Source organism: Pyxicephalus adspersus, chromosome 3, assembly GCF_032062135.1.
Source record: "Pyxicephalus adspersus chromosome 3, UCB_Pads_2.0, whole genome shotgun sequence".
NCBI classification, from domain to species: Eukaryota; Metazoa; Chordata; class Amphibia; order Anura; family Pyxicephalidae; genus Pyxicephalus; species Pyxicephalus adspersus.
This window is the reverse complement of record NC_092860.1, coordinates 153,790,661-153,816,537: the sequence shown is the minus strand read 5'-3', so window position 1 is coordinate 153,816,537 and position 25,877 is coordinate 153,790,661. Positions and strand designations below refer to the sequence as shown.

Genomic DNA, 25,877 nt, shown 5'->3' with positions numbered 1-25,877 from the left:
TAAAAAATCCATCCAGCTTTGCTAGATCACCCAGGTTTACCCATGATTACCTATTTCTATCTCCAGTATTATAGAGCTTTAATCAATCAGGTCCCTTGGTGTTAAAGGACCCACCCCTGATTTAAAGATTGGCCCAAGTTAATGTAGGTAGCCTCTCTCATTCATCAATCCATACACATGTTTCCTACCCTAAATGGGCACCAAAGAAAGAGAGAGGAGGGTCAACTCTATATTTATATTTAATAATGTTTTCAGCACATTTTAATGTAGGTTCAAAACATTAATTGAAGATATCAAAAGAAAATTCATAACACCTGAAAGGATTTTTCAAAGATTTTAATGGTTGATGGATTTTTACCAATCAGCATTTTAGTATAACTTTGTGCAACCAATTAACCATTTTGAGTATATATATATATACACACACTAATTTAATATGTTACGTAATATTTTAGTATTTTCATTTTATTTTGTATTTTACATTTATTCTAGAACAGCGGTCACCAACTGGTGGTCTGCGAGAAACTTTTGGTGGTCCCTGGCTCTGGCCAGTGCACCCCTGAGCGGGGCCAGAAGAAGGACCCCACTGGGGGGATGAACTGGTCAGAGCTATGGACCATGTCCACTGTACAAGTCCCTGGCTCAGGGAAGTGGGCGGGTCGCTGGACACAACCCACCTACTCTTCTATCACAGGCTCAGATCTGCAATGTGAAGTGGGCGGGGTTATGCCATCACGAAACCCGGCTCCCCGCGCATGCACGGTCAGAAGACAGTGATTGTAGTGGTCTGCGGGACCAAAAAGGTTGGTTCTAGAATATAAAAAAAGACCCTTATAAATACCCTTATACAATATAGAAATAATTAAAAGGAATTACTGGATATTACCTGAATGAATTTTATCTTTAAAATATATTTTATTAGGGCTTTTGGACAATTATGATAGTTTGAAAAAGAAATATCAGCCCTACAACACAGATAATCTGAATTCCAATTGATAAGATACTCATTACTCATTATCTCAGGTCATCTTAAAATGAAATAATTCTAGAATCATTTTATGAAGAGTTTTTTCCTGGTAATCAACTCAGGTTTTAAAATAATTATGTAACATTTTGGGAAAAATATACAGCCTAATAATCCAGCACTAGAGGTCAATATGGCGAATACCTCCACAGCCACCATATATTTCCCTCTGGTGCTCAGATAGGCCGGGATCATGGCAATCCACACACTGCAGAACACCAGCATGCTGAAGGTGATGTACTTGGATTCATTAAAACTGTCCGGTAATGTCCTCACCATGAAAGCCAGAACAAAACTCACAGCTGCCAGAAACCCCATATAACCCAACACAGAGTAGAACCCAACAACTGACCCTTCATTACACTGAATGATGATCTTCCCAGGATAGGAGTCCATGTCATACTCTTGGTAGGGAGGAGACACTGACAGCCAAATAGCACAAATCTGAACCTGGATAGAAGAACAAGTCAAGACTAAGGAGTTAGATGCTTTGACTGTGACCAGTTTTTTCCAGGAACTGCCAGGTTTGGTGGCTTTGAAGGCAATGTAGACAGTGGTCGTCTTGGCCAGAACAGAAGAGACAGCGATGGAGAAGAAGATTCCAAATGATATTTGTCTGAGTATGCAGGTTATATCCACAGGACGACCGAGGAACAAGAAGACAGAGAGGAAGCTCAGCAAGATGGAGGTAAGGAGGATGAAGCTCACAGTCCGGTTATTGGCTTTCACAATTGGAGTGTTTTTATTACAGATAAATTTTCCTAATACAAATAAAGTCATGGCTGAGAATATCAAAGATGTAAATGAAAAAACAGAAGCTATTGTATCATTTTCATAGGATAGAAATTCATATGTTTTAGGAATACATTTTGTCTTCCTCTCATCTGGCCATTTATCATCAGGACATCTAAAGCAGCTGTCACTATCTGCAATGAAAAAATGTTTTTATTTAAAAAGAAAGGGGGGATTATTTAAAATGTAAAATTCCACTAGAAACAATTGATTTATTGTGTTTTTTGTCCATTAGTAGTGCTTGCTAGCCTTTTTTTTAAACACAACTTTAGTAAGATAACCACAGGTAAACTCTCAAAATATATAACATAAGCGGTATTGCATATAACATTTTCTAGGAACAAGATATTTTATTCTAAGTGAAAATCTCCTAACATGAAAAAAAAACAATTTCTGAATCATAATAAATGGGTTAGGAGGATTCACTCAGAAGTGAAGATCCTATAAAGTGTGTCTGCTTGGAATTACATCTCCGTTTTAGGGGAATAGTTACAGTCAATTCTGTGCAAGTTCATCTCAAACCCATGGAAGGATCAAACTGGAACCTCAATCTGATCGAAGAAATTTGATGAAACTTCACCAGCTTCTAAGAGCCATGGCTCTCTCCCTAGGTTGTCTTGTGTTTGGCTAGGTTGACAGTGAGGTGGTTTGGTCTTATGCTGCCTCTTGGAAACAACATCAGAAAAATTATCATAGGGAATGTGGAGAAGCTTTAATAAAATGCACAATAAAATAGAGAGCACTAGTGGTTTTGAATATGGATACTTGTCCCCATTTAACCTCTAGTGCCTTTTTTTTTTTTTTATTTGAGTTCAATCAGCGAATTTACACTGGCCATTCTAGCTTACAATTTCGGTAAGCGTGAACGGCTGAATTCTCTTCAAGATTGAGTTTTAAAAACTCGCTCGCTCATCCCTACTTCTAGCAACTACTATTTTATATCCATAAAAAAGAACATGCCCTATTTCAATCTACACCTGTGAAGCTGATCTCCTACAGCTATAGTGTCAGCTTTACATTTATTCAGTGCATAATTTTCTGGAATATCTGGCATCATTGGCACTCTACTCTTGGGCTAGGGCATCACTCTAAATCTACTCAAAATTTTGGTGGTCCACACACAAATTTGTATGCTTTATTAATAATAAAAAATTTTCTGCTTTATTAATAATAAAACAAAAATCATATTCTAATAAACTCTTATTTTCTGAATGACAAATGTCCTCTTTTTATTGCACTAATGTCACAAACCTTTTCCGAGACAGAAAAATAAGGGTGGCACAGGGTGACGTGGGTGTAGTCCTGAGTTGTATGAGGCAACCGTTGCCAAGCCGTATGCTTCAGTATTGTTTCAACCATTACAACAGTCACCCCCGCTCCACCAATACCGATTCTACCCCGATTGTTTTAATTTATTTGTTTATTTCTCAGATTCTCTTTTAGGTAAGTATATTTTCTTTACCTGGTATATTTAATGGTATCAAAAAGAATGCAGCACAAACATTGGAACATTGAGAAAGGGTGAACCCAAACCACTAGCAACAGTCTCTGCCGTCAAAACAGCAGGAAAACGCGTTGCTATTTAATGTATGCACCCCTATTTCATTTACATAGCTGCATAATTTGTTTACGCTATATAAATCCTGTTTATTAATAATAAAAATTGCTAGCTGCCATCATGACCTGAATGACATCTGTTAGGAATGCCACCCATAAAATTGTGGACAAGTAGTGCAGTGACATTAGGCAAAAGGATGAAGGACCAGAGACGGAGGGTGGGTCAGCGAGAGCAGTAGCAGTGTGTTGCCTCTGGTCAGTTATCGCCAGGGAGACCGCATTGGTAAAAGTCATGGGGAGCTGGGTGTAGTGCATCATCATTGATACACAGACATGTGTATTATAATTTAAGTTAGGAGTGTTGACAGCATTTGTAACTGGCATCTAGAGCTGAGACTATTGCATCGTCAATGACACCCAGAAGTGTGTAATAGCATTTTTGTGAATGGAGTACTGGGCAGGTGGCAGCAGCAACAGCAGGAGGAGAAGACGGTGGTCCCTAAGAAGGAGCGGGGACTTCATTGATAACTGGCATTTAGAGCTGGGTGTAGTGCATTTTCAATGAAACCTAGAAGTGTGTAATACAATTAGAGTGAATAGCGTACTGACAGGTGGCAGGAGCAACAGCATCAGGAGGAGGCAGTGGGCCCTGAGACATAGTGTTGACCGCTTTTGTAACTGGCCTCTAGAGCTGGGTGTAGTGCATTATCAATGACACCTAGAAGTGGGTAATACAATTTTTGTGAATGGAGTACAGACAGGCGGCAGCAGGAGGAGAAGGGGGTGGACCCTAGGATGGAGCATGGACAGCATTGGTAACTGGCATCTAGAGCTGGAGGTAGTGCATCGTCAATGCTAACCCGAAGTGTGTAATACAAATACTGGAAATTTGTGATTAAACGTAGAAGGGCCGGACCAAGATGTTTTGTGCGCCAGGACTGATGCTGTTGTCTGGAAGTGTTAGAAAGGTAGACGATATTGCTAGTTTGCATCATTAAGTGGATGACATGAATGCCAACCCTAAGTCTTACAATACTTAGCAAAAAAATTAGGCAAAGGCAATGGTGCCTATCAGTGTGGCAGTACTGGGGGGTGTCATATGCAGTTTGTTGGCTTTCCTGGAAGCAGCAGAAATGTAAAGTAAATTGCGAGCTGGCACAATGGCAGGCATGATACTGGTGAAAAATGCCACCCCTGCACGTTGCCATAACTAGCAGAAAAATTCAACTGAGGCGGGCTTAGCTGACAGGATGTTGGTGATAGACAGCCATTGACTCAGCACAGGAGCAATGTGAGTTCACAGAGACGTCTTGGTTGGCCAGTGAGTCCTTGTGTCAGACAATCAGTGACATCTTCAGTGGGGATATGATAGTTGTTAGTAACCTAGCTTTGACATTGACATTTTCTGGCGATAGTCATGATCAATTGACTGTTACCACTCCACCAGCTACACTGAAGTTTCTTTCAGACAGAACACTGGATGCCGGGCATGAAAGAAGCTTAATGGCATACTGTGCCAACTGTGGGCAGATTTCAAGCCTGTTGACACAAAAATTAATGGTGTCACTACTGACTGGACAGGCATCCTCCTCATAACTGCTGTCGTCAACACCACTACCAACAGCCAGAAAAGAGCCAATGTAATCCTGCACCATGCGCTTTATTCGTTCTCGATAGTTATGCCCCTGCACTTCACTTGTTTAAGGTGGCCGCATCAGGTTTTGCCAGGCATCCAGAAAATCTCCCCTGCCTTGGCCTAGACTTTTGGATGTGTGCGGCCAATACTGCTGCTGCCACCGCTACAGTAGGGTACGGTGGAGACAGTGTCCCCCAGATTCCTCCCTGTGTGCAATGTGGTGCGCGGAACTCCTCACACAGCCAGTCGCATAGTATTCTGCTCAGGTGGGTAAACTTTTCTTTCTTTTGTAGCGGTGATCCAGAAAGGTGGCCACTAATCATGCTGATTTTTGATGCTGCAAATGCGGGGGTCCCTCCGTAGGCATCGCAACATGTGGACACACATATCAAAGAGGGGTTTCCTGGGTTCATCCTCCATCTGTCCCTCAGTAGGCGCCAAAACATCTTCCTCCTCATCACCCACCTCATCCTGTTTTGCTCACACAGACCCTGGAGCATGTGCAGGGTGGAGTTCTTGCTAAGCGCCGTGGTGGCAGTAGGGGATCGGGATCGGATGCAGATGGAGCGAGCCTGTGTCAGTAAGTCCTGCAGTTCCGGGTACGTGCAGACAAACTTCTGCACACCAGGTTCAGTAAGTGTTCAAAGCAGGGCACATGTGTTATGCGGCCAATGCGCAGCGTGGCCACAAGGTTGGCCCCGTAGTTGCACACTAGGTTGCCTGTTTGAAGCTGGGAGGGTGTCAGAAAAGCCTCAACTTCTCTGTGCAAAGCAGACTAGAGTTCTCTGGAGGTGTGACTTTTCTCCCCCAAGGACAGCAGTTTCAGCACTTCCTGGCAACGCCTGTGCTTGAGGGAGCTGTAGTGGTGTGCCCGCTTAACCACAGTGTCCTCTGCTGCTGGCCTTTCAGGAGAAGTGTCCAAAAGAAAGGATTTGCCAGTAGAAGGAATGAAGGATGAGGAGGAGGGAGAGGACTGGTGTGGCCCATGCTTTCTCACCACACCCCTTGGTTGGGGTACCAGATTTAATTTCCAATTTCAAAATTGGTTCTTATGACCTGCCACATACATAGACCCTAACTTACTAGCTACTGCAGGTCTAATCTCAGTCTCTGGTGTTTCAGGCGCCAATCCTATAATACGGTGCATGCACGATTTTACTGACCCGGGTCTTGTTCTGGATCCAATGATATCTGTGCACTGAACAACAGCAACAAGTCTCTTCAGCAAACATGAGAGAAGGTTAAAAAATTTGTCAGCTGGGTAAAACGTGATATCAGTTATGTCATCCTGCTAATTTACATGTTAGGAGCCCTGTTAGATTTCACACAGCCGGGTAGAGAGGAAAAAACCTTTTGCCTTATAGCCATGAAGGTGTTAGTGGGAAGTGGAACTTTTATAAGAAATGTTGATCCTAGTAGGAGGTGGACAGATGGCCTACATGAAAATGGTGAAGAAGAGGCAGAAGAGCATGGGGAGGTTCTGAAGGAGGTATTGTCAGCTATGATAGGAACACCAGATTTCACCAAAACGAGTCCTCATCTGATCTTCTTTCAGATAATAAAAATGGACCCAGAATAACCCCATGGTGCCCCAGATTCCAGATAAAAATGGTAAAATACCCCATTCTTATCCCCATCTCCCCCACGGTCAGATCATCTCTGACTGTTCACCTGTTCACAACATCATGGCGAATTACAAGGCCATTCTGGCTTACATGTTCGGTAAGCGAAAAAGGCCTTATTCGCCACAAGATCGAACCTAAAAATCTCTCATGCTCATCCCTAGGGGTGATAACTTTACCACCAACTGTCATTTCCAACAATCAACTTTCTCCTTTTTACTCTTTACCAGATGCAGCAGGATGCCCAACGCCACACCTTCCCTGTGTCTACCGCTCATCTTTTACTAATTTGGGAAAAATGCACCTGTACCAAACTGTTTCTTTGGTAAATAGCAAGTGGTATCAGAATTAAATATCTGTTGTTTATTGAGAAATATACAGACATTTTTCTGGCTTTTTTGATAGATAGCAAGTGGGTTCAGAATAAAATATGCCTGCTCTGAAACCTCTGCTGGGTCACTGTTCCCGCCCCCTTCTTTTACCATTGTTAGTTTGGCGAGAACACAACCTCATGGAGAATCCTAAGGCCGTTCTCGCCTAAATGTTCGGAGAGTGAGAAAGGCCTGATATCAAACTTACAAATCTCGCTCGCTCATCCCTACTTGTCAGGCATCATTAACCTCCTGGGCGGTTCATTTCTGTCTAGATTTATATGTCTAAAAGCAGTACATTGTTTTTTATGAAAATGTATTTTACCGTATAATAAAGTAGTATGAGTATAATAAAGTTTGAAACACAAAATCATGTCAAAATAATAAATGAAATACATTTAAAAAAAAATAAATGTAATAAACTTTGACATGATTTTATGTTTCAAACTTTATTATACTTATAATATTTTAATATACTGTACAAGAAATTTTCATGAAAGACACTATACTGCTTTTAGACATATATAACATATATATATATACAGTGTATGGCATTCAATGCAGGGAACTCCCAGGGAATGTCAGCGCACTAGCTGGGGGACAGATCAAGGAAGAGGACGTGGCCAGAGGATGGCAGGACACGGAAGGACGTTGATGGGACCAGGCAAATGTTTGTTTTTTACTTTTTTAACTACCCCGAGTGTGGCTTGTAGTTTTTGCTTTCAGCAGGTTTTTTACCCTGAGCCACACTTGGGCTTACTGCTGGGGGAGGGGTTATTAAGATCATTATTTTACAAATGTATTTATCTTTAAAAAAAAATATTATTAATGGTCAGCTGGATTTAAAATTATGAATTTAGTGGTCCGTGAGGTCCGAAAGTTGGGCGAGCGCTGCTCTAGAGATACATTTAATGGATGACAATGAGCATAGAAGGTCAAGTGGAATACCCTTGAAAAGTGTTTGAATGATAGCTTTCATAGTAGGGTCATAAGAGAATATTTTAATGAAAGATTTTTGAAAAAATTTTTAAATTACATTTACATGTTAAAATAGAACTATAGTTTTGCAATGAAAAAAAAACTCCCAGAACTGAATAATTGCATGTTATGTCATCCTTACCTGGCCAATCAAGATGGCCAAAGATTGGAACACGCAAGAGAAAATGAAAATATTGGTGGCACTCATGATGGAATGCAAACAGGTGAGTTTATTTAAAGCATTCTTCATAAAGCGCATTTTTTTAACGTAATGGTTTAGTTCTTAACGCTTACATGAGATTTTAAAGATTGTGTTGACATCTATTTTTATAAAGCTAGTTTAGTCACTAGAACAGCTTTTTTGTAACAATCCTTTGCTAACACATACCTGTAAAATTGGACACTTCCCCATCAGAACATGAGATGCAATCAAAGCAACAGATTTGGGCTCTTCCTCCTGAAGCTTTTCTGTACCCAGGTGGACATCTGTTATTGCAGCGGGATACTGGGATCTTAATACAAATCATATAAATTTATTACAATAAAAAAAAAAAAAAAAAATAAATTAACCATCAAATGAAGCACATGAAAGCACAGAACTCCACTGAACATTTTTTACAACACCAACACACTTTTAAAGGGGTATTCGTGATATAATAAAATATAAACAAGTGATAAAAGGATGGCAGTACTAAACAATTGTTTATTGTGGATATTGTCATGTTATTCTAACATGAAGTGTCTGAACAATAATTTTAGAGGTAATATCATCAGGGATTATTTTCATAACAGCTTCACATAGAAACTATTTTAAAATGAAGGAAATTGACAATTCAAAAATAAAAAAGTAAAATCACAACAATTATCAGTTATACATAGGCATTTTCCCCCCTGTACTTCTAATAAAAGTCGCCAGTTGTTCTCATAATTTGACTGTTGACATGTTTGAAAATGTCATCATCCGATTAAAAAAAGGACTGGGAACAGAGGCAGTCTTCACAAAGGGCCAGAAACCACTGGTGGATTATCTACTTGAATTAAACTTCTCTGGTCTGGATCCATAATTTTTTAAATAATATTTAGCACTTAGCAGCAGGATGGTAGGCACCAACAGCATCCCTACTATGCACACCACTATCAGTGGCGGCAGATAGAAAGAGGTCCCATTATATAAGTTTTCACAAGGTATCAAGTGGCAGATTCCTCCTGGCTAAGCTTAATCTCTTTTATACAGCCTGACTTATTTCATCTTGATCATTGTGGCGAGATCATGAATGTGAATTTGATACATTACCCTAGAGCGGTGGTAGCTCTGCTTACTTGACAACCTCCACAACCACTCTCTGAAGGCACCGGCCCTAACAATCCAGTCTTCTGTTTCAGACAATATTCCTGTGTCTTGGGAATCAGAGACAAGTAGTTTATATGTATCACAGGTACAAGAGCTGATGGAATAGCAAAGCTGTGTGATGACACACAAGGTATTCAATTCAGAGTAATTAGTGCAAGAGTGAAGTGTCAATGTGGTAACATGGTTGTTATTCACTGCCTTGGTCCTGCAGCTGCATCTGCTGGTTGCATTAGTGGTGGTTCTGCTTACAAACTTCAACACAGTCCCTGGAGCAAGAAGTTGTGGAGCCAAAGTTCATTTTGTGTCTTCTGTATTAGATTGTAAGCTCTTCGTGGCAGGGTCCTCTCCTCCTGTATAACTGTCTGTATTAGTCTGTCATTTGCAATCGCTATTTAATGTACAGCGCTGCGTAATATGTTGGCGCTACATAAATCCTGTTTATTAATATTAATAATAATAATATGGGTATTTTCTGTGCCTACTCATGATAATAAATCTTTTGCTGCGTGCAACATATGCAAACACTTAGTGAGGCATATTGACATTGATTTAATACCTCCCTTCATTTAGCACATTAGGAAGAGTCATCCACTAATCTGGGGGAAACACTGTGCCAAACAAATCCTACTGCATCCTTCTCATCCTTCATTCACTTCTCAAAAGTTGAAAACATGATGTGTTTTTGCATTTACCACTGAAACTGTTACTTTCTTCTCTTGCTGTTACTGATTCTGCTGCTGTTTCCCATGGGAAACTGTTGTTATCAGAACAGGAATTCTGTGCTACACATGTATCTCTCCTGAGGAGCCCTCTTCCTTCTACTTTTTCATCTTGTAGCCATCAGTCCTCTGTTTGAGAAAGTTTGTGGTAGGAAACAGAAGTACAATTCCATCTCTCCTCTTTATGCTAACAAAAACGCTCGCTTGACCAAGCTACTGGTTGTACAGTCCATGCCATACAAGTTGGTGGGAGCCAGCTTCCTTAAAGAACACGTGAAGTCCCTACAATTTTCAGTGTGTGTGGGTCCATGCGATGGCTGATACCTGGAGAGGTGGTTATAGGCAGTAAATGTGCTATGGCACATTGGCAATGACCAGAATGGTCGTAGCCTACATCAGCAGATCATACAGTGCAAAAATTGCATGTACAGCCTTGCAGAAACAGAAGGGTCCCCTAGTCCACAAAATAATCTGTGACCTGTCTATCCTTTAGAATTCATTATTGCATATGCTGGATCACCAATAAAGTGCAACAGAAAGCATTTTATGACTAACTCATACACCCCAGAGCATTGTAGGCAATTTGAGAGCTTGGGTTACTTTGAACCATGGATTGGCAGGCTATAAGGAATGCATTTGGGTGTTGAAGTCTATGGAGAAGGTTACAAAATTTGTCAGCTGGGTAAAACGTGATATCAGTTATGTCATCCTGCTAATTTACATGTTAGGAGCCCTGTTAGATTTCACACAGCCGGGTAGAGAGGAAAAAACCTTTTGCCTTATAGCCATGAAGGTGTTAGTGGGAAGTGGAACTTTTATAAGAAATGTTGATCCTAGTAGGAGGTGGACAGATGGCCTACATGAAAATGGTGAAGAAGAGGCAGAAGAGCATGGGGAGGTTCTGAAGGAGGTATTGTCAGCTATGATAGGAACACCAGATTTCACCACAAGGAGTCCTCGTCTGATCTTTTTTCAGATAATAAAAATGGACCCAGAATAACCCCATGGTGCCCCAGATTCCAGATAAAAATGGTAAAATACCCCATTCTTATATGAACATGGGCATTTTTAAAATTCTTTTTTCTCCAGGACCTTAAAAAATGGTGTTCTTGTGGGGTAAAGGTTGAGAAAGGCTGCCTTAGCATAGCCTACAGCAGAGGTACCCAACCTTTTTTCATTTGGGGGCCGCTGTTGTCTTCAAGATAGAGCTTAGGAGCCACAATGCAAACAAACATTAAATATGTATTTTTGAAACCAGAATAGTTTTAATTCAAAATGTTTATAGTTACCATAACGTACATACACCAAATAAAATAAATGTCAAATCAGGAATTTCTGCATTCACCATTTCATACCATTTCGTTAATGAATGATACAAAATGAAATCTATCATACAGTGCTGGCCTGATATATATTGCTCCCCGTTCCTGTACCAAAGAGCAGAAACTATACCATACAATACTGTCCTGTCAGTTATAGGGGGCTACAAACTTTCTTTATACCCCAAAATCTCTGTAATGGACACTTCCAGAGAAATGCAATTCATGTGACAGCCAGGTGGTACATGTTCTTACTACAACATCTTCAGGTCAATATATCTCTCGGTTCCTGGGAAATTTGGGTTTACATTAGGTAAGTGGCCATATATGTGTGATAGGATAGCATATATAATATAATAGCTATAGTTTTTCTTATCCTGTGATAGTGCCACAGCAATAAAATTTTAGGGGTAGTTAGCCTCATGCCACATTTTTCCTACATTTTAATATACCTACAGCTCAACTTTCAAGAGAATTGGGGTTTAAGGAACATAAATAAACATTTATATGTAAAAGGGAACCATGGTATGTCAGGAGTGATACATTTTAATGGGGGAGGAGTAGCCACAAGAGCCCCCCACTTATCCTGCTATTCCCTTTCTCTACTGTTAAAGAGAAATTGGGGTTTACAGAAGGTAAGTGGCCAGCTATGTGTGACAGGGTAGCATGGTAAGATGTCACTGTAGCGATGAAACGTTATGGGGACTTGGCCCCATAGGAGTCCTCCACTTGCAGATACATTTCTCTTTTCTTACATAGAAGTTGGGGTTCATAGATAGTAAGGGGGTATATGTATGACAGGGTAGTGTGATATGATGGGTATAACATATTAATGGGGATTGGGGGGCGAAAGGATTTTATTGCTGGCTCCCACATTTCCAGTTACTAACATCCCTCTTTTCCAGAGAAACTGAGGTTCACAGAAGGTAAGTGTCCTGGTATGTGTAACAGGCACCCCAGCAGTCTCTCAGTCTCTCGCACTGCACCCTCTGCAGATTTGATTTAGGGTGGCAATGAGCGGTACTGAACGTCCCCCCCTAGGCAGGGTTCTATGGCATGAGGAAGGGACAACTGTACCAAAACCTTACCGTCAGTCTGAATGCAGCCTTAAAGTTTTGTGAACAAGCAAGAAAATATTTGTGTCTCCATAGCACAAAATGAATTGACAAGAATATAATGCTTATTGCCTTGGGAGTGGCCCCTAGGAGTCCCTCACATGCAAACTCAATTTGGGGACCCTGGTCTTAAAATGGCCCCCCTTAACCTCCCTAGCAGTCGAACTATGTCAGTATTTTTATGCCAAAAGCATTGTTTATGCATGGAAATTTATTTTTCAATGTAGGCCTATAATTTTTAGGTATAACTCACTGAAATATTTAATAATCAATTTCAAATAAAAAAACATAAAAATCTGTTAAAACAAGGGTGCATACAAATACTGAAACCTGTAATATAACTGTACAGTAGCATAAATATTATATAAATAATATAATTTTATATGTATACAATATTATGGTTACTTTGTATTGAATCCAATTGGATTGAATCCAATACAAAATAATTTGAATTTCCCGCCACGTTCCAGCATGCACCAACGCATGCACCGACGCCACTGGGAACTCCTGGGAAAGATTGGAGGAAGAGGATGCGGCCCGAGAATGGGATCTGATGGGCAGGATCCTGAGTGTGGCCCGGGGTTACGGCTTTCAGCATGTTTTTTTTTTTACCCTTTTCACACCAGCCACACTCTGGATTACCGCTCAGGGGGTTAATGTGAAAATATCTCTGATTGTTTTTTAGGATTTTATGCTTCTGACCCCATATCCGGCAATTTGTTATTTTTAAGGGGCTGGAATTTAGTTTGATAACAGCTTCAAGTTTCCCTGTGTACCCTGAAAACTTTAAATTTCAATGACAATCTGTGTAAGAAGAAATGAAGATATGAAGGTAATACATGGGGGTAATGACAGCTGCATGGACACAGCTCTTATGATGCTGCTGCTAGGAATATCTTACAGTACACAGTGAGCAGGGAGCACACAGCACAGATTGCTGAGGTTTATAGTAAATTTCTATTGTATATTTAGGGACCTCACACTGAGCATGCTCAGAAAGCTCCCTCTACTGGTAGCACAATCTCAGATAAAAATAGGCAATGTGTGTGCCCATCCCCTGCAAGACAACAAGCAGAAGAGAAATGAGAAGGCCAGATTTGGCAGCTACTTGGGCCAGATGTGTCCCGCAGGCCAAAGGTTGGGGACCCTTGGCCTGCAAAAGCTAAAAGGTGTATCATGGGTACCATTTTTGGAAATTTAAAAAAAAAAAAAAGCTTTAGGATTTAAGAGATTCTCGGAAACAAAGAGGCTCCTGGGTTTTACCTGGTCTATATATTGTGTAACACCCCCCTTAGGGCCTGTACATAGACACAGATATGCATTGCAGTAATACATGCATTGGGTGTAAACCATTCTTAGGCTAATTCATTGTATTTGAAGAAGAAATAAAATTAAAAGAATGCAGTATCTTTTTTCTAAATATAAATTATTAGCCTAATGGGACATGGTGAGAAATAACTAAGACGCATAAAAAAAAAAACAAAAAAAAACTTTTCTTACTTTGCCATCTTTCCAATAGATATGTTGTGGTTTCAAATCCCAGATGTCGTCAACACCTTCAATTTGAAAAAATCTGCCCACTTGTATAGCTAAAGCCATGTCTAATGGTTGATCATTACTCCTATTATATATCAAGTTCCTTATATTAATCCATGATGGTACTTCCCCCCTTTTGTTGAAAATGATCTGATGCCCATTTGAGTCCATGAAATGGATGTTCATGACATATCTGTGCAGCTTTTAAAAGAAGAGAAAAACCAATGAGGCAGTGCAGTTATTGGGCTCAGAGGGTTCATAAAAAAGCCTAAAGGCAGCAAATCTTGCTCTCTACTTAATAAATTTGGCTCATTGATTTATAGAGAGATGATGAAATCTGATGAAATTCAAATTATTTTTTGCCCCCACCCCCGCCACCTCCATTTTTTTAAAGCAGAACCTATTATAGACTGGGGATCTTTAATATAGAAAATGCAGGCAGCAAACATGTCTGTACTACCATCCTATCCATAAAAGTTTTTTAAAAAAAATAGACCCCCTTCCATTTTGGGAAAATAAGACCTCTGGCTGCCCAAAAAGTTTGCCAGATCCATCGTTGAGGAAGAAGGCCTCATCCCTACAACATGACGCCTATGTTGGGGGCTCTGTAGGCATGGAGCTAATTTGAAATCATGAAGTCTCCTTTAAAAAGAAGGCCCCTAGATATCCCCTCCTCTCCCTGTGCAATTACACCATGATGACTGATCAATCTATAGTTGTGTGAATCTCCACTGGGCATTTTATTACTTTGCCTCTTTGGAAACCCATATTCCAGAGGACCTTTCATATATGGAGGGTGGTGGGAGGACACTCACTTTCTCTACTCCTATTTCCTATTTATGAAATTTAAAGGCTAGTAAAGGGTCTGGTTTGAAAAAAAAAGGGAAACACATTTTCAAGTCAATTTTTATCTTGATGAATACTCATTGCTCATCTGTAACTTGACATTATGAGTAACAAATGTGAGAAAAAAAGTTTCAGTATATACAAGGATTCCAAAGAGAGATGAGCAAATCTATGCAGGTTAGACACGAGCATGTCCTGCCAATACTAAGCTTGCTATGACTGCAACAGATATCTAAAAGCAATGAAATGAGTATCCTCACCAGCATCCGATACTCCCCTCCCCATATAACCAGGTTTATCATAAACAAATAAAAATACTTGGTGGAGACATTACAGAATAAGTTGGTCTGGGGCATAGTAAAATGTAAATGGCCCAATGCACTTGTTAAGGTGCCCAAGAATAATATTAATAATACTATTAGCTGTAATAGAGTATAACTTACATTATTAAGTCCAAATCGTTTAGATGTCTGCTTCATTAGATACATATTATGCAGAGCATTAGCAAAAACATAAACTGCAGAGTGAACATAGGTGTGCCTAAAGTCTTTTGAATTATTAATTACCAACATAATATCCTTTATGTCCGCAATGTCCTCTGTAGACCAGCCATATATTTCTTTAAATATGTGATTTTTTATTTGGTTGGGGGTAGGGTGATTAAACATTTGAAGCCATAGATCTTCCCGCACAGGGTCAGCTAGATGTGTAGATAACATGTAACCATTTATAAAATCATCCATGCTACTGAATATTTTTGTGGCCTGCATAAAAATGAAGCTACAGTTGACAACTTGATAGTTACCTATTGGTATATATTTCAAATAGTCCAATTGCTCACAGAAAATGAATGTAATGTGTTGGATCTGCTCATTGTGTAGCTCAATAAAAAAATTAAGGATATATTCGGAGAAAATGGAAAACATTATTACAATTTTAGCTTTTGAATTTCTTATCACTGATATTTCTTGTGCATATGAAATTTGATTTTCATGAAATGTAATTACGTAGTCAATGCAAATCTCATGGCGATTCAACATCTTACTCAGTTCTTGTAACTCCATGTCACCACTACTGTCTCCTGGTATTACTGCCCCAACCCAGTTCCATTCAAAATATATCAAAAATTTAACGATAGCCAAGCAATACACCCAATTGTCTGGTGACATCCTGAAGAAGGTTGGAAATAGTTTTCTGTCACTCAGGAGAGGGCCAATGATTTGATAATTGATCTGTAAAAAAATGTGAAATCATGTTTGAGATTTAGTGAATGGAAACTTAATGATGATGCCTATTAAAGTGTAAGAAGATTGAAATATGTTAGTAAATTCTAGCTATTTTTTAGGACCTATAGGAAAACTATTGCAAAACATAAAAAAATGCAATAGTGGGCACTACCATCGGGGCCACGTACCAATGCAAAAAAAAAAAAAGAAAATTTGGCATAGAAAAGTTAAAAAGTCTTTTATTGCTGTTATGAAAAAACTTGGACCTTTGGACACAAATATTAAAACTTGATTCACTGACCAGAAATCCCACCGACATGAATCCTTTAGGTAACCCATGGGTCTATAATTGCTGAGTAAGTTCCTGACATTATTATTATTATTATTATTATTATTATTATTAAACAGGATTTATATAGCGCCAACATATTACGCAGCGCTGTACATTAAATGACATCAGAGGAGATTTCAGCTGATCGCCCGAATGTGCTTCCTTCTTCCAGTTATTTGCAATAAATAATTTTCACCCAGCAGCATGATGAGATGTCGAAAGTGCCCTGAGTATTGGTCAAATCACAAATAAAAAGTACTGTGGACATTACGTACTGATAATGAGAGCTGGATAACAAGAAGGATGTAGACCTAGCATTGGGGGTTTTATCACAATAAAGCCCCACACATCTTTACAAATCGCTACAATGCTCCACAAATCCTCACTGAGCCTCAAAAGTCCCTACAAATCCCTATAAATATTTGCAAATCCCTACAATTTTCCACAAAGCCCTACAAAGCCCAGAGCCCAAACAGAATTTATTAGTTGAGGGAAAATAATTTTCTACGCATTGAAGACAAATCCCAGAGCCCCTTGCCACGTGTTGGTGGGAAGCCTAGGTTACACATCAATACCCAGCCTTGCCTCACATTTTTAACTTCTAGACATTGTCTTTCATATTGCACCACAGGGTTGAAGTCGATTTTTCCAATTTTCACATACATAGTTGAAAATTTGTTCCCAGTAATCTGGTTAGTTCTAAAAATCTGAAACTAGTAGAATTACTCTGCATTTTGTTCTGTATCTCCTGAGAAGAAAATCTAGGGGGTTTTAAATGGATTATTAAATATACTCTGCTCCGATCAAGAATAGTTACTGTTTTGTTTGATTGTTTTCAGCGACCCGCTGCAACAAAAATAATCAGCGAGATGACCCTGAAAGCTGAGCACTGGATGGCGTTGAGGCTGATGAGAGACCCTTGTTGTTGCCTTAACAGGCTGAACAAGAATTCAGGGTGGTGGACAGTAATTTCTGTGCCAAAAAAGTGCTAGACACGTGGTTTATCCACCCCATTAACTGTTTGTGAATTTTTAGATAATAGCTTAAGCCCTCCTCTACAGGAGTGATTTTGTATGTGTATACATGATTGATGTATTTTCTAGTTTTCGTTCGAGTTTCTATGCTTTACCTGATTTTCTCTGTGCACAATAAACTTGCTTTTGATTTGAACTTTCTATCTCATCTCTGATCGTCCGATTGAAGACCCCCTAAAAACATTCATGGTGCCTTTGTGACTAGAATCCATTCCGGGAGTTCCCGGACAAGGTGACCCGAACCCGGAGGTGGAGGCAGAACCAGTGGCCACGGTAAGAAACTTTTTTTTCCTTACTAATATGCTGCCCACTGTGGCTAGTAGTGTTTGTCCCTAGGATTGCCGGACTGGATTCTGGTAGAGATGAGATGGTGAAATGAACTTCACGGTGAAACCAAAGGGTTAAATTGGACTGTCTGAAAGTCAGGAAGCTATTGTTTATGCTTTGACTGTGGTGGTAGCTTATTGTTTATTCTTTGTCTGGTTATATTTGAAAGAGTGTGACATTAAGAAAAGACAGATAAGAGGTCAACAACACATTTACCTGATTTAGGAGCCTGTCCCCTGTTGTGTGCTTGGCAGAAGTTAGATGAGCTGTGCAGAAGACTAACTAAAAGACCAAGGATAGATTCCCGTTTGTAACAGCTCCCTCCTGACAGGAATCGATTTCAGGTGAAACTATAAATTAGTTAAAAGATGTTGGCTTGGCTAGCCGCTGTATGGGTTTAGGTGAGAGTTGGTCAGAAGCAGAAGACACCCAGGTTCCAGGCAGTTTTTTACGCCATGGGCGGACTCTCTTGTAGCTGCTGCTGAATCCAAGATGGCGCCACAATGCTCCTCGACATGCGGGGAAGCTGACCATAAGGATGATTCAGCTAACTCTCCTGCAGCCCCCTCAGAGCCACATTGCAGTTTGGACCTGTGCCCTCTCACTCCAATGCTTCTGCCCGGCGTCTTCAGTAGTGTAGGTCGAATAGCTCACTATTTGATTCGGCAGCTATTCGCTCGAATGTAGCAAAATTATTCGGGTGGTCGAACACCATTAAAGTCAATAGGAGGAAGAATTCGGGTTTTTTTCAGCACTGTGTAGAGCTTCTACAGCCTCCAAACAGATGTAAAAAGATACATTATAAAAAGATACATAACACTATTACATAGCCCTGTACTTCACATGAAGATTAAAGAGCACCTCTCACACCAATATTAGGCTAACGCTATGTACACACTTCCAATAATTATTGTTGGAAAACGAACGATTACGACTGATCAACGATTATGAACGATTATACTTGAACAATCATATTGTTCACAATTCTGTACATGCTGTAACAATATGATCGTTCATAAATAATCCACCAACAGTGTCCACACACTAGATACAATCGTTTGAACGATGCAGAGAGGGACATGTAAATGAGAAAGTGTACCGCAGAAACATGCACAATCACTGAACGACCGTACACACGATAGATAGTGAAAGATCGTCGGCCAATCAGATCCACCGTGGCGGTCGTTCATTTCCAACCACAATCCTCGTTCGCCGCCGTCCTTGGTCACTTTTTTTTGGCCAATCGGTTGTTCATCGGTCGTTTCTAACGATAATTATTGGACATGTGTATGCAGCTTTAGTCTACACGGACTGCATTCCCATGGGCTAATCTACACCAGGACGTTTCCTTCAGACACGTTTTTGAGCGTTATCTTAAATGTTGCTTGCAACATTTAAAAAATTAAAACGCTGGATAAACGTGGGAAAACGCTTCTATTGAACTCAATGGAGGCTTTTTCAAGCGTTTTTAAGCTTATATGAAAGCTTCCATTGAAAATATTGGGGGCTGTTATAAACATTTTTAGCAGGACTTTGGAATCTGGAAGCCCCCTTTAATAAGGAGACTCTCTGATCACCACCGCCCCACCCTGGGGAATGAGTACAGGGGTACATAAATCTCCTTACTTATTCCCTGTAAGGGTTAAAATATAAGTGAAAAATAGGACAAGGCATTAATTTAAAATTATTTTATCAATGTGTGTGTTTGTGTCATTTAACTTTTTTCTTTTTTTTTTTTTTACAGGTTATCCCAATGACGGGGATTTCCAGGGTTGCAATGAACAGAGCCCTGGAAATCCTCCTGACAGTGAGGGATTGCAGGGCACTAGGGGTTAAATGAGGACAAGCGTCTCTATTCACCCCTAGTGCTCTGGCTGAGGTTTTATATTTCTCAGCCATTCAGCACTAGAGATGAATGGGGAGACTTGTGCCCATTCATCCCTAGTGCTCTGTGATTGGCTGAGAAATAGGAAATCCTGATGACAGCTCAAGCATCATCAGGATTTCCCTTTCCTCAGCCAATCAGGGAGCAGAGCAATCAGCAGAACTTTACTATGTTGACAGTTCTGCTCTTTTGATCGCTCCACGATCAGGGGAGCAGAGCTGTCAGCATAGTAAAGCTCCACTGGTTGCTTTGCTCCCTGATTGGCTGAGGAAAGGGAAATCCTGATGATGCCTTTGCTGTCATCAGGCTTTCCCTTTCATCAGGGAGGATGCCCTATTTCTCAGCCAATCACAGAGCAGAGATAGTATCTCCATTCAACCTCTATTGCCTTGGTATTGCCTGCAGTTACAGCTAATTGAAGGCACCTGCTTTCAATTGGCTGTGACCGCAAAGTTCCAACAGTCACTATGAAGTCACAACTTACCTCTCTTTATTTGCGCATGGAAGACAATGAGAACAGAAATCGAAGAAACAATATCGGGATTCGGGGCATACCTGAAGCTACTGCCAATGCAGACTTGAGGTCCACTGTCACTGCTATTCTCAATAGTTTTTTAAATCGGTCACCAACAGCTGCACTGGAATTGGATAGAGTACATTGAGTGAATGGGCCACGAGTTGCTATTAGGTCTTTACCAAGGGATATACTCTGTCGGGTGCATTTCTACAACATAAAAGAGGAAATAATGCGTTAGCTTGGCAGAATGGTCCTATGGACTTTGATGGGGCTCCGGTTCAACATTTACCAGATTCATCCAGCCATACGTTAAGAATGCTGGGTTCTGCGACCCTTGTTGGATGTTACTCGTATGGCACAGGCCTCCTACAGATGGGCATACCCATTCCACTTGTCGATTACTAGGATTGACTCTACCTTTGCTTTGCATAAGCAGTGCCGTTGGAGGTTACCTCGGCATTAACTAGTAGCGCAAGACCGAGAAGCACCCAAGGCAGACAGTGGGCTGGTCTCACTGGTCCATTACTTTGCCCACAGGGTGGACCTAATGAGGCCTGAGTATTATAGTGGTTTATACAAGTTCTTTCTTTACTACTAGTATCACATATATGTGGACTTAATTCTGAAGATCTTTGATAGGACTTTATTGCTTTGCACTGGAATGCTATAGGATGTTCTCTCTATTGTTGTTGAGTGCTGTCCATTGCCAAGATAATCATACTAGGTTGTTTACATGCATATGGTTGGACTACTGTTGGTTTTGGTGACTAGTGACGAAGGGTCTCAGCCTGCGTTTGTTCATGAGGTGACCCAGAGAGATCCTGACCTACAGTTTCATCACAGATGTGGGACAGAATGCCCTACTTAATATTTCATGATTGTTCCAGCTGACTGGTTGTAAATTTGTGCAATTGCTATTTTTTCAAATATTGACTATGCGGTTATTGATTAACCTGTGTTCTGTTATCTATTACTCTAGAGCGGGTTTTTATACAATAACTGTATATTATAGCCGTTGGCGAGCCTAACCGCGGCTCTTTGGCGTACCCCCTCCCACTTAGTATTTCTCCTCCTTCCTTGAAAGATTTTTATGTTTTTTGGAGCTTTTAAGATCTAATATCTTGGATTGTCTTCTAATTGGTTTACTGTTTTTGTCCTATGCTACTCAGGACACATATCCCAACTATCCCCCTCTATTCCTTCCCTATCCATGGCATTACAAATCACTTCTCTCAATGTAAAAGGGCTAAATTCACATTAAACGCTCTCTGGTGCTGCAGAAGCTCTATAGGTGTAAGTGTCAAGTGGCATTCTTACAAGAAATCCACTTTAAATATGGGCAAGTGCAGAAATCACAATTTTGACAAATCGTACAATGGTACCTCCGCAGACTCCAAACCCAAGGGTGTCTGTATTTTAATCCATGAATCGGTTTGTTGGTCTCTGCTGGCTTATTGCTCAGATCCTGAGGGCAGGTATGTTATGATTAAAGGGTTATTTGACTCTCATACCTTTACTTTTGTCAATGTTTACTTTCCAAATAGAGGTCAGGCAGTATTTTTAGACTCTCTAGTTAGGGTCATAGAAGAATTCAGCGAAGTTACACTGATTGTTGGAGGCGATTTTAATTTTTCTCCCAATCCGTCAATAGATATGACAAAGGATGCATTGGCTATGCCTGATACTGCCTTACGGAAGATTAAACGCCTTCTACAAACGTATCAACTAGTAGATATTTGGTGTATCTTACACCCTGCTGAGAAGGATTTTACCTTTTATTCCGCCATACACAAAACATATTCGAGAATTGACCATTTTATTATTAAGCACTATATCTTCAGATATAGGCATTATTTCTATTTCAGATCATGTCCAGGTCTCTCTATCAGTGCAAGCACCAACTGAACTGAAATCTTACTCCTGGAGATTGAATGACTGTTTATTGGAGTCGCCGGAGGTTTATGAGGAAATTGAGGCTGAGCTCAGGTCCTTTTTTGCAGTAAATACTCCTTCTGTGGACAATCCACTCTTCGTCTGGGTGGCGCATAAATGCTATATCCTAGGTTTTTTCATTCAGCTGGGTCATAAGTGCAAAAAGGAGAGAAAAGCTAAACTAAATCAGCTTCTGGCAGAGTTACATAATTTGAAGACCACTCATAAAAGACACCACACGGTTGAGTTTGAGTAGCAAATAGTAAGTACAAGAGAGCGTATTAGAGAGTTGCTACGGTGTAAAACAAAATTTATGCTCACCAAATGTAAGGGATATTACTACGAATATTCTAACAAGTGTGGCAGGGCTCTAGCGCAAGCTCTTTGGAAAAAAAGGGCAAAAACATATATCCCTAGTATGAGCTCCTCCTCAGACAGATTGGTGCACAACTTCTCAGACATTGCGGAGACCTTCAGGTCATTCTTTGACAAATTATATAATTTGGACGGCAATAATCCCACACGTGCGGACCCTGCAAAATCAGATTAAATTACATGGCTTGAGTGTTCATTCTCCACCCCCACGGCTCAGGTCAAAGTGAATGGCTTACTGTCTGGGCCCTTTTCCATTTTCGAGGCGTATCAGGGGAAACCCTAATATTCATGATATTTGTGTGCAAAATCAGGTTCATAAAGTAGCTGCATATGCAGATGATCTCCTGTTTTTGGTTTACTCTCCTAGGTCCTCCTTGGCTAATCTATTAGCCAAGATTAGTAGATACTCAATGTTATCTAAATATAAAATGAATCTACAGAAATCCGAGGTTTAATCTATTTCATTATCTAGTGGGATGGTGGAGGCTCTGATACCATACTTTCCCTTTAAATGAGCAAAGTCTGCCATATCATTTTTAGGAACTAAGATCCCAAAAGATTTGTCATCAGTAGTTAATCTATATATTTTGCCATTGTTGAATGCAGTGAGGAGAGATTTGCAGCGTTGGAAACAACACACATTCTCTTGATTTGGTAGATGCAATATATTGAAGATGAAGATGAACATTATCTATATGTTCTCCAAACTCACCAGGCCCCGCAACAAGTGCTGTACAAATTTAGGCAAGAGTTTCTCCGCTTTGTCTGGGGAAGGGACAACCCATGCATTAGGTGACAGATCCTCAGGTTGCCTGAATTGAGTGGTGGCATCGCCTTTCCCAATCCTCTGTTATACCAGCAAGCGGGAACACATGGGGCGCTTGATTGATTGGTGCAGAAATGGCGACCAAAAGCCATGGGTTGCTCTCCAGGGAGCTATCTCTCGTACCTCATTAGCAGGGGACCATATAGTCCCCACCAGACACACTTCTCACTATGCACAAACTCCCTGTGATGGAAGCATTTCCAGACCTCTGGAATTAATACCTACCCCTTACCGTTATCCCCTATTTTGGGGAATTCAGGGTTTCAACGTGGTCTATCTGACCCCAGGTTCCGTTCTGGGAAGGAACAGGGAATCTTTAGGGCCTCCTATTTCTTGAGGGTTGAAAAATGGACGAATATCTCTGACCTGTCAGCTGAACATAATCTTCCAGAGTTAGATGTGTCGCGTATTTTACAACTGCGTCATTTCCTCCGTTCTCTCATTTTACCATCCAAATTTATACATCCTCTGTCGCAAGTGGAGTTAGTGTGCATGGCCACAGGCTATGTTCGGGGAGCTCTCTCTAGTGCTTATCAGCTGCTTTTGACAGATTTCACCCCTTTATTCCTACCATTTCTTAACAAATGGGAATATGTATGTAATACTACATTTTCCCCTGAACAACGGGAACGTCTTTTGTACACGGGCCATAAGGCTGCACTTAGCAACACTTATCAGGAATTGAATTATAAATTACTCACACGTTGGTACAGAGTACCGACAGTACTAGCTAAAATGTAGCCAGGGGTAGATGATTGCTGCTGGCGTTGTGGAGTTGAAGCTGGTAGCCTGCTCCACATATTCTGGGAATGCTCTTTGCTGGCCCCTTTTTTGGTCACAGGTGGCAGCGGTTATTGAGGAATTAACAGAGATGAATATACGCAACAGACCGGAGATGGAGCTTCTACATTTAAATGACTAATCCAAGAAGAAGTACCACAACTCTCTGCTTAAACATCTTTTGAATGATGCTAAAGCCTGCATTCCTACATTGTGGAAGCAGTCTTCTCCACCTACCCTGTCACACTGGTTTGGAAGGGTGAATGAGATTATGACGATGGAAGATCTTATTTCCTCCTGTGACGGGGGATCTGACTGGATGCTATATACCATTACTCAGGCGTATCTTTCAGTGCAGAGTGAGGCCGATAATGTTGATGATATATTTTAATAAGGAAGCTGATGATGGACTTGTAGTTCTATGACTCCACTCATACTCTACTTGGCCCTTATCCAATCAGGCCGGTAATGCCATCCCCATCTCCCCTTCCACCTTGCCTCTTCCTTGTTTTGTTTATAATATTGAAAAATTTCTCAGTGATCAGTCATTTCAAGTATAGCCTGTTAGTAAAATGTCTACTTTAATGGGAATGCTGTCTTTTTTTGCTAATTGTATGACTCAATGTTCAATGTTGTTTATTTGGCTGTTTACTGATTAAAAATATACAATTAAAAAAAAAAATCATGGGCAATGAGTCCTCAAGACCCTGTAAGGGCACCAATAGTCTGCTCACAGAAATGGCTAACAGATGTGGTGGATTGGGTGAGAAAAAAACACCAAAGATAAAATTTCATGGACTGTGAAAGATACTAAATGGATTGCAAAAGGGGGATTCTACCCCTTTGGTTAGCGATTTATAGTGATTATCATTAAAAATTGCAGAGTACTGAAAAACGAATAAAATGTGTCACAAGTATGGTTAAATATTTAGGAAATGCAACCCAAAAGTTTGTAAAATTAATTAAAGATGGTATTACACCTGTGAAGAAAATGGGACATATATGTTGTTACTTGGGTTAGTGTGCAGAGCTGTTATTATGTCCCACTCAGAGAAGTTATTGTGTGAGAATTGGAATGTGTAGATTTATGGATAACTAAAAGTATCCATAAAGATTGCAGAAGAAGCCAGCCCGTGCAGATGTTACCTACACGTGTATCTATTCATCCCTCTGGAGATGAGATAAAATAAGAGAATGATGATGGAAGTATGAAAAGATCTCATAATCAGCCAGGGACTTCAAAATATCCCCTGGTAAAGAGTCCCTGTCAAGTTCAGAGTCTGCTGAAATTAGAGCAACATCTTCACCTCCTAATCCTTATGTGGTATGTTCAGTAAGTGTTGCAGTTACATATATGAACTGAACATGGCATATAGGAGACTCGGCAAATACTGCTGTGCTTATTAAGCTAGTAAGGATGACAATTTCCTGGATTCCTTTTACTACTTTTGAGATGTCAGAACTTCAATAGGAAAAGACAAGAAAATATATCAATTTTGATTGCAGATGTTGTTTGGCTAATGATTGTCAGTTCCAAAAGAAGAAAAAAGAAGAGCCGTAGTGAGAATGCAGCAGCTGCATTCCAGCGTCCAGCAGCCACTCCCAACCAGAAACACGAAATTCGCTGGGTGCCGAGGGAAATGAATTTCTAGGTACTGCTATAACTACAGGTGATTTGGTTTTTAAAAATAATATCAAGTAAAGACAATAATAGGAGAATAGAGGAAATTTATAGAGTATAATATAAACTTTGACATTCTACCACTACAATTGGCTGA

At 40.3% G+C, this 25,877-nt stretch overlaps 1 protein-coding gene across 1 annotated transcript in view; it reads right to left on the bottom strand.

Moving 5' to 3' along the window:
• Window positions 1–1,051: 1,051 nt before the first annotated feature.
• Window positions 1,052–25,877, bottom strand: part of LOC140327556 (vomeronasal type-2 receptor 26-like) — a 38,452-nt gene continuing 13,626 nt past the window's right edge. Inside the window, exons 3-4 of the mRNA XM_072406945.1 lie at window positions 8,369–8,492; window positions 1,052–1,950 (exon numbers count right to left, since the gene is read on the bottom strand). Of these exons, the coding sequence (XP_072263046.1) occupies window positions 1,052–1,950; window positions 8,369–8,492 (1,023 nt within the window). The remainder of the gene's footprint in view (window positions 1,951–8,368; window positions 8,493–25,877) is intronic.